Source organism: Triticum dicoccoides, chromosome 7B (genome assembly GCF_002162155.2).
Source record: "Triticum dicoccoides isolate Atlit2015 ecotype Zavitan chromosome 7B, WEW_v2.0, whole genome shotgun sequence".
Taxonomy (NCBI): Eukaryota; Viridiplantae; Streptophyta; class Magnoliopsida; order Poales; family Poaceae; genus Triticum; species Triticum dicoccoides.
Window position 1 is genome coordinate 48,009,486 of NC_041393.1, and position 9,837 is coordinate 48,019,322.

General features: G+C 45.6%; 1 protein-coding gene across 1 annotated transcript; it reads right to left on the bottom strand.

Moving 5' to 3' along the window:
• Window positions 1–6,330: 6,330 nt before the first annotated feature.
• Window positions 6,331–8,432, bottom strand: LOC119340218. The gene is made up of 4 exons (XM_037612117.1): window positions 7,531–8,432; window positions 7,075–7,457; window positions 6,736–6,994; window positions 6,331–6,623 (listed from the first exon to the last, which is right to left on the bottom strand). The coding sequence occupies exons 1-4, from the start codon at window positions 8,342–8,344 to the stop codon at window positions 6,484–6,486; spliced, it is 1,596 nt and encodes a 531-aa protein (XP_037468014.1). The 5' UTR covers window positions 8,345–8,432; the 3' UTR covers window positions 6,331–6,483.
• Window positions 8,433–9,837: the final 1,405 nt, after the last annotated feature.

The following is a 9,837-nucleotide window of genomic DNA, read 5'->3' on the forward strand; positions in this document are numbered from 1 at the left end:
GTCGATTCACCTGCTCAGGCGTGATCGCGTCCAGCTCGCTCTTGTACAACTTGTACATGACCGACGGATCATCCATCGTCTCATTTAACACATCCCACTTGTGAGCCCAAGTGGGGAGCCGTAGTGGGTCGTTTTTGTCGTCCCAATCCTCGTACTTCACGATCTTCGGTTGTCCAACCGGTAAATGCTCCCAGCTCCATATGGAAAGTGCGAGCATACAACCACCAATACCTCCAGATGGCCTACAACAGGCTTCGTCCAGCTGCACATAAAAGAGAACATGGTTGAATTAACAGCAAGATCGCATTGATAATGTAGCAATGAAGTGAAAAGTAAACAACTTCATACCTGTCGATACAAGTAAGCTAGTGTCGCCGAACCCCAACTCCATTTGCTATCGAAGATGGTCAACGCCTTCAGCCACATCCATGGAGCATTCTTGCTTGTGCCATCAGCAAACATAGTCCTGGATATCATGTACCACATGTAGACACGAGCATATGTCTTCACCGTGTCCTCATTAGCATCCTCAGGGCAAGTACCAAAGTTCGATGTAATCCACGTGAAAGGAGCACCGGCTGCGACTCTTTCCTTCTTCTTGTCTTCTGCTTCTGGTTCCTGAGGCTCCGGAGGAACCATACCGATAAGGGCATGCATCTGCACGTGCCACCCATCAGAATCGGTGTTCATACATAAAGGGTTCCCATCGATAGGAAGACCGGTGATCATAGCCATATCCTGGAGCGTCACGGTCATCTCCCCGGTCCGAAGATGGAAAGTGTGTGTCTTCGGCCTCCAATGATCAATAAGCGCGGTGAGTGTTGCAGCATTGTTGGGTGGCATCGACCGGCTGACCAACTGAATGAAAGGGAGAAGTCCTGTCTCCCTTACATATGGTGTGTACCACTCATCATAGCGCATCCACCCAAGGGTGACCCCGTGAGACCGAAGCTTCAAAGGTACAAGCTCCTACAAACAAACAAACAAATCATTACATATGGGGCATTTGTGTTTGAAATAAACATGAAATTCATAACACCGGCAACTTTCATTATTACCCGCTGCTCCACCGACATAGCATACGACCGGTGTTGTTTGTCCCAGTGATCATCGAGAAGCCAAACCATCCTAACAATTTTAAAAAAAACTTTCTTGTCAACATAATTATCTTTTGAATACAAATAAACTAAACTACGCCTACTAGATGCAAAATTCAAAGCATATGTATCCAAAGCATTCTTGTCAAAACAAATATAAGTTCAACAACAATAAACTAAACTAGGCCTACTTCATACAAATATATTTTTCATAGAAATAACATGTCAACCTATGTATCCAACCATATTTTTTCGAAAAAATAAACTAAACTAGGGTTCCCGAAATCAAACAAACAAGAGTTCTAATACATGCAAAATTCTAATCTAATCAAACAAAGGTTCCCCAAATCTTCGAAATAATATATTTTCTATGGATAGAAAGAAGGGGATCGGAGGAGAGTACCTTCTAGGATGGATTGGTGATGAAGTCCACGGATCAAATCGTCGGATCTGAAGGATTTGGGAGAGGGGATTGAGAGAGGGAGTGGATAAGGCTGCCGCCGCGGCTTCTTTTGTTCTTCTGTAACTGTTGCAATGGGGTGGGTGGGGGAGGAGAGGGCTGCCGCGGCTGGATCTAACTCACAGTGCAGCGCCCGACGGCTAGGCGCTGCACATTACATGTGTGGCGCCTAGCTCCGAGGCGTTGCACTGCTGGGTGCGGGGCCCAGGGCTGCCACGGTGGACTGGCATGCAACGCCCGCGAGCTAGGCGCTGCACCGTAGGATGTGAGGCCGGCGTGGCGGGCGCTACACAAAAGGGTCAGGGGAGTGAAATAGTTTTACAACCAGTTCATTCTATGAATTGATTTCGTCGAGAGGTCAAAATTGTCAAATTCGCCGACGTTGGTGCAGCAACACAAGGGCTGGGCGGGCTGCCACTTTTCCAAACGCTGCCCATTTCTCAGCTTCTTTTTCTCATTTGATTCTCCTTTCTCTGCGTGCATGTGTTGTGGCCATCCACTCCACGCAGAGTGCGCGCCCAACTCACGGGGCATACAAAGGCCATAGGCATCTCTGCATTCAAAATGAAACTGGAAATTAACAGAGTAAATATCACACGATCATAATTCCTGTGATAATATTCGCCCAGCTAGGAATTATTTTAGTTTTTACCAAATGGTCGCCACTCCTAGGGCAGATTACTTTAGATAACCCAAACTACTGAACTGCAGTAGGGGTTGATCTAGGAGGAGACGTTGCCACACCAACTCTTGCCGCACCGGTCAAGCACGGTTAAGGGCTATTTTTGCAGATAAAGGGGGAAATGAAAAAGATGTTGGGGGCAAGACTCATCGAACAAGTGGCATCCGGGAGTACTTTGCATCTTGGTTAAAAGATTGCTCCTTCACAGTCTCCCTTGGTGACCAAGCTCTAACAATTATGGTGGAAAACTTGATTCCTTGATGCATCAGTTCGTTATTTCCTCTGTGTTTACTTTATTTGCTAAAATGTGTCCTCACATATAGCGTAATCTCCACTTTCTCACCATTAAAGGATTTCAAACATTTTAGAGCTGCTCTACGTAGTAGAGCTGCTGTAGCGATTATTTTTCAGCCTTTTTAGTTGGTTTTACATATTAAAATGCAGACTTTTTCTAAAATAACATTTAAAAAAATTCTAACCAATTTGGATTTTCCAACATTTTTTAATGCCGAAAAAGCTTTATAACATTTTTTAGTTTACGTGAACATTTTTCTAATATACTGTAACCATTTTTGTAAGTATATTCTGAAAAATTCTAAATAAAATTCGATTTTTAATATACAATGAATATTGTTTGAGATTCCAAAAAATTGAAAAAATATTTAAATACCTGAAACATATGAACATTGTTTTTATAATTAAGGAACATTTCTTCAACACACAAACATTTTACATTTTTATACAAAATTTAAAAATGGGAACATTTATTTAATCTCTAACATTTTTTGAAAACACCAACAATTTCTTGGAAAAGAACAAAAGAAATTTTTGGTTTTGAATTGTTCAAAGCAAAACAAAAAAAATACCAAACAAAAAACCACTTACAGAAAAAAAAACATCATCTAGTGAAGAACAAACAAAACTAGAAGAAAAAAACCGAGAGAAAACCAATCCTACAAACAGCAGCAACCCCGGCGAACCAACATGTCGTTGGATGCTCAGGAGGACAGTGGTATCCCTGCCTAACAGAGGTCAAGTCCCGAACTTGGCATTGATGCTCACATTTTCCTAGATTTATTCTAGGCCTTCCGGCGGTGTGCATTCAGTGGGAGGAGACGTTCTCGTCGACTTCAAAAGCGTATGTGGTGACTACGTCATTCTCAAGATGATGTACCGGCTCGGTTTGTTGGAGGTGCTCATAGGGGTAAGTGCGCGTGCGTGAGGGATGAGTGTATGTTTATGTTTTTTTTTAGAATGTATGCTTATGTATGTGAGCGACTTCAATTGTACTGTGTTAAAAAACAACAACGACCCCCCCTAGAGAAAAAGGCCTAGAATGGGCCGGCCTACCTCGCCCCACCTGAAATAAGATTGGCCGAGTCAACTAGTCAAATACTCCCTTCTCAAAAAAGAAAGATAAACTAGTCAAATACTCTATTCTAAAAAAAGTCAAAAAATCTTTGTGTCAAAAAAAACTAGAGACCCTTTGAGTGTAGTCCTCTCGATAAACAAGTGGAATGTTATCTTGTGTAAGCTTTTATTTTGTACTTGGGCTCAGTTAGGCTGACTCGTCCCTTTGACCTCAAAATGATCAAACAAAATTAAAAAAACAAAAGTTAAAGTGAAGTGGAAAAACTTTAGCTATGCTTGAAAATTTAGATAAGTTTGACTATATTTATAGTGAACGAATACAAAATAAAACGCTTAAATAGAATTACAGCGAGGATGCAAAAGGTTCCATATAAGTGATACTTTGAAAGATTCTCAGGTCTCTGATGCAGACACTTGGGAACAGTAGCACGAGCTTGCTATGTTCAACTAGTTTGGTGAAATCTAGCTGTAGTATTTGTGCTACATAAGTGTGGGCAGTGGCGATTCTAGTGGGCATGCTTCAACAGGCTCAAGCCTGCCCTCTAAAACTGAAAAACAAAAATTTACTACTAGTTTCTAGCCCATCACAGCCCACTGTCTAGTGTCTAGACTGTTGTTTACCAGTTCCAACCCTTGTACTGAAAAGTTAAGCCTGGCCTTCATTTTCATCCAAGATTCGCCACTGAGTGTTGGCATGGTAAATTCCTGTTATGTAGCGGTTTGCTGGCGAGCTGATCTTTTCTTTGTATTCCCTTCGTCTTTATATAGTCCAGGTATTAGCTTTGGTCTAAGTCGAGCCTTATAAACTTTGACAAAATGATATTAACATATACGATAACAGAGCAATAACGTTAGATTCATTATTGAATATACTTTCACATCACATAGATTTATTATGGTAAATGTTTATATTTTTTCTATAAATTTAATTAAACTTTACAAAGTTTAGTTTCAGTCAAATATGAAGTGTAAATAGAAATGAAGGGAATATGACTCAAACTTCGCCATAAATTCGGGCACAAGAGTGCGCCGTCACCTATTCTACTCCAGCATGTCGTACACGAGGTCAACTTATGGGTTACAGCCGACGCTAAGAAATTAGGGCGTATTATTGCACACGAGTAGTTGTCATGCCGTTTTGTTGGGTCATTTGTAAAATTTCAAACTCTATTCTGCTCTTATTTGATTGAATAGGCAAATCTTTTGCCTCCATTTTGAAAAGAAAAATCTTCGCAATAAACTAAGTCTATGTGCATCAGTCAACCAGAGGCTGGTGATTACTTTCCTTTTGTAAGGCTGCTCATAGTGGGAGTAACATAGCAAGTAACATAACACATCCCAAGAAAAGTTTGCTTATATGGCATGTATTTAATGGGGAGAGAGATGGTTCGAGTAACATAATATGTTACTGTAATATAACACATTTCAAGGCAAAATGAGTCTACATCTTAATAAATGATGGCTTGCATGATACTACATACATGTTACTCCCCACTATGAAGGTGGTAACATAGACTAGTAACATATGTATGTTACTACTCCCTCCGTCTAGATGTGTAAGTCATCTTACGAAAACCAAATAATCCTAAAACACTTAGGCACGGTGCATTAAATTCTACATCGTTTCTTGTTTCTTGACATATCAACCAATAAGAAATGTAGGGTGTGCATGCTTTTAATGACTTGAGACTACCAAACACGACATGTAGTGGTTAGTTCATTGCATGCAATGCCATTAATTAGCAAATGAACATTAAGTACTCTCGTTTTCCCCTCTTCCTTGGTCACGGTGCACAACCTAAAATGACTTACTCACCTAGACGGAGAGAGTAGTCTAAGTTACTCCCCACTATGACCAGCCTAAAGAAAAGACTATATATGTGGTAGGAGTAGTAGTAGTAAGCAAAATGAAGTTAAACGTAGTGAAACTTTGGACTGAAAATCGTCATAGATTGGAAAATATCATAGTTCTTTAATACACCCTCCGTCTGAAAATACTTGTCATTAAAGTGGATAAAAAAATGTACGCACGGTTTAATTTTCATGCATTTAGAGAACTTTAAGGCGCGCTGATAATTAATGCTGAGTTAATTAGGCCCCTTTGAAATCCGAAAAATTACCGGCTGCATCCATGCATGCCGTCCTTTCCATTCGCTGGTGTGTACGCGTGTGTTGAAAAGTTGCATGCATGGAATCCGTCCCTATCAATGCATCAATCCATGCGTGATGGATGCTCGTTTAGTGGCCATGGGTTACTGTGCATTGATTTCCCAAGCAATTAGACGCCGTGCTATTAACTACGCTGCTATTTTTCAGTCGCGTGCAAAGAAAACTTGAGCCAATCATGAAACACTTTGATGGACATCTTCTAAACCGTGACCAAGGGAATATCTCGAATTGAAATACATCTAGATACATCCCTTTTATCCATTTTGATGACAAGTATTTCGGGACGGAGAAAGTATTAGGCCATGCTTAGATTCAAGGGACTATTTTTAGTCTGACTAAAACTAGTCTCTTTTAGAGGCTAAAGTTCCAATCACCCCTAACTAAAGAGAGGCTAGAACTAGTTTTGAGACTAAAAATTTTAGTCAGGAGAACCTTACTAAAATGTGGATCAGTCATCTCTTTCCTCATTTAACTCCTCTCCTTTAACACATGCGAGTTCGGGATTGGAGGGTTTGGAGGATAATAAATGCTCATTAACTCATTTTAGTCTATTTAGTATTTGTATCCCAGCATGGGTAAAGGTAGCAAGTTTTAGTTCCACTACTTTCACTCATGGGACTAAAACGTATCCAAGCACCCTCTTAGTTTACAGAGAAAGTAATTAGCATTTAGTTGAGTTCATCCACCGGCTATACTTATCCTGGCTAAAGAACCCACTGCTTCTTATCATACTTGGTGGATGCACATGCTCTCTTGTGCCGGCCATTGGTGTGGATCATCTGCTGGGTGGTTGCAGTCGAGGTAGTCGGAGCAGCAGAGGCCGTGACATGTGCCGACGAGTCATCTGGCCATCATCAGCAGGAAATGCGTCAACGACGTAGAGAAAAATAATCAATCAACGAGATAATCAGGCGGCCGGAGCGCGCCTCATGTCGTCGGCGCCGCTCTCCTACTACCTCGCCAGCGCTCGTACCCCTCCAGCGCGTGCTCCGCGCGCCGCCGCACGCGCTCCTCGGGCCCCAGGACATGCTCCTCGGCGGCGAGCTCCGCATTTGCCGTCTCCCGCCCCGCGCCTGCCGCGTGCTGCACAGCGGCGAGCTCCGCCTTCGCCGCCTCCAGCTGCCCCCGCAGCGCCGCGACCTCCGCGTCCCGCGCCGCCAGCTTCTTCTCCAGCTCCAGCGCGTAGCCCAGGGAGAACGACGCGTAGTTCGCGGCCTGCAAACAGACAGTGCGGTCGATTGGACTCCGGACAGCCCGATGACAAATGCGCCATCGCACTTGCTGGCAAGACATACCTGCAGAATCGCGGCGTAGCTTGACCTGACGACGTCGGAGGGCTCCTTCGCCGCGAACGCGCGCTCCTGCGGCGGCGAGATGGCGCCCTGCAGCCGCTCCCGTGCAGCCTCCCAGCCCGTGGCGTCTCCGTCGTGCCTGCTGGGGAAGCGGTGTGGCTTCCTTGGGAAGCCCGGCGGTGGCGAACACATACCGGACAGCGGCGTGTTCAGCAAAGAATGAGCTGAACTGTCCTCGCCGTTGGCTTCATCCAGACCCCTCTTCCTCCCGCAAGAAGGTGGCGGCGCTGGCGCGTTGCTGCCCACCTCGGCTTTCACCTTCTTCGCCGACGCCGCCTTCTCCGCGAGCATAGTCTTCATCATGTCGTAGACGGAGGGATCCATACCTAGATAGCACGCAACAGCAAGATGAGCGCTCGAAAAAACAGGGGAATCAGAGGGATTTCGATCTTCAGTTACCTTTGGAACTGGAATTGACACGAGTAGTGGTAGAAGAAGAAGGCGTCAGAGGTGGCGGCGGAGATGCGGCAGTAACCATGGCGATTGCACGGTTGCGATCGCACAGACATGTCTTGATATCAACGGCGGCGCCGCCGTAAGCGCGCAATAGCTTCGCCGCGGATTTACCTTCTTCGCTGGTGAGGGCCGGATTTGTGAAGGAGCTCATGGACGGCTTGCCCCACTCCACGGGGCAAGGCCACGGCTCCGGCGAGGAGAGGAAGAAAAACAATTTCTTCCAGTCCATGGGCGTCCCTGGCATCCCCGTGAAGCGCAAGCCGGCGCCGGAGCTGTCCCTGGCTCGGAAACAGTACCGGCCTTTGTGCTTCTTGTTGACGATGTAGAGCAGGAAGAAGCGCCGGAACACGGCGAGCGACGGCGGCACGCCGGCGGAGTTGCAGAGCGCGAGGAAGCCGGCCATGACGCGCCACGCGTTGGGCACGAGCTGGGCCGGCGCGATGCCGAAGTGGACGAGCACCTCGCACGAGAAGCCGTCCAGCGGGACGCGCATCCCGGCCTCCAGGGCGTGCGCGTACACGCAGACGGACCCCGGCGGCGGCGGCGTGCAGGCGCGGCGGTCGTCGCCGGCGGGGCGCGCGGCGTACACGCTCGGTATGCCGTGCCGGTCGCGGAGGTTGTCGACCTCGGCCTGCGTGCGCAGGGAGGAGACGAGGCGCTCGTCGCCGGTGGGCCTCGACGGCAGCACAGCTTCGGCGTCGTCGATTTCGGCGGCGGTGGGGACGCCGTTGTCCGGGTCGACGGAGGAGGAAGGCATCGCGCGCGTCTCCTGCACTCACTGCTGTTGTCCTGTGGCAGGCGCACTGCGCAGCGGAAAAGATTGGAAATGTGCTTTTGGACTTTGTTGGTTGGTCTTTATTTTTCCCGGACGCTTCTAGATGTTTTGTGAGGTGTTCTATTAAAACTTCCAGTTGCCTAGAAATAGTACGTATTTGGGTCAGTCGATTTTTCGCATGAAGAAAGCAGCTGCCGGAGGAAGGAGCGGCCGTCGACTCGCCGGAGAAGCTCTATTGGACCTTGGCAGGCTCATCAGGTGTCCATCTTAGGGTTCCTATGTGTGCTCTGATGAGCTTAATTAGGGGTCGTTTCTTGCACAAATGTCCTGTAGGGATTATGTCTCACATGCGTATAGTTTTTTTTAGAAGACATGTGTATGTGTATAGGTGAGCAGTCAGAGAGTGTCAAAACTCTAATAATCGGTTCTAAAAAAACACACTCTAATAATCGTTAGGATTGCTTTGGTGGATCAGAAGGCACTCACGGCGGTGGGGGGTTGATGAGGCTCACGGTGCTTAAAGATGTGCTTTGTCTGTGAACGTCTATTCTGTCGGATTGGTTTGTCAAAATATTTACTTTGTTTGGTGGTGGTTTAAGCTTTAGTTAGCTGGTTTTACATGCCTTTTGCATATTATTTTCCTTAATTAGCTAAGTCCGTGTAGTTTTCATGTTAGTTTCTCTTATAAATGGGCTGATGCTTCCGCTCCCAATACTCCCCAACAATTTTTTTGCTAATAATTTTTTTGAGTAACCTTCTTTGCTAACAAATAATCCATCGCCGTCGTTTCGTAAATAAAGAGTACTCGAACCTAGCACACCTAAAGTATCCAAGGAGTAGTAGTACTCGACTTTGACCATAAATTTAACCAATAAGACTGACTGCGGCGGGAGCAAAAATTATATAATTAAAAACTTCTTTTGAATACGAATTCATTGATATAACTTTTGCTCCCGCCGCAGTCGCTTTTGTTGGTTAAATTTATAGTCAAATTTGTCCCTCGAAAAGCGCGGACACTATATTTTGAAACAGAAGGAGTATATGCAGCATGTACGCGAGTTTCTTTGTCATTGTACAAGAAAAAGACTAAGACGGGGCATGTAGTATTTTTCTCTCGAAAAGGGAATGGATTCCACTCTCAAAGAATAACGGAACGAACAAATGACAGCTCAGAAAATTCCACATAACACTGCCACAAGAGGCTAACAGGAAAACGAAAACAGAGGTCGTATTTTTTTTTAGGAACCGGCAGGAGCACTGCCTTTTCTTATAGAAGAGATGGCGAAAGAACGCAATTTACAGAGGGGCGAACGTTTAAAGGGAACGTCGCAGAAACCACAAGAAGAACAAAACCTAGAACTAGATTAACCAATGCCTGCGGCTGGCAGAGTGCCAGCAAACGCCAGGTCGCGCTGATTGATTGCGTCTAGGGCTAGAGCCGCCACCTCGCGATGCGTCAACCTCAGTCCCGTGTG

What these genes read in the sequence shown, in the direction of transcription:
- LOC119340218 (XM_037612117.1), bottom strand. Translation starts at nt 8,344, where the DNA reads ATGCCTTCCTCCTCCGTCGACCCGGACAACGGCGTCCCCACCGCCGCC. An exon ending in TGTCAATTCCAGTTCCAAAG is followed by an intron (nt 7,458 to 7,530) that starts GTAACTGAAGAT and finishes CGTGCTATCTAG; the next exon opens with GTATGGATCCCTCCGTCTAC. An exon ending in GGGGTACGAGCGCTGGCGAG is followed by an intron (nt 6,624 to 6,735) that starts GTAGTAGGAGAG and finishes GATGATGGCCAG; the next exon opens with ATGACTCGTCGGCACATGTC.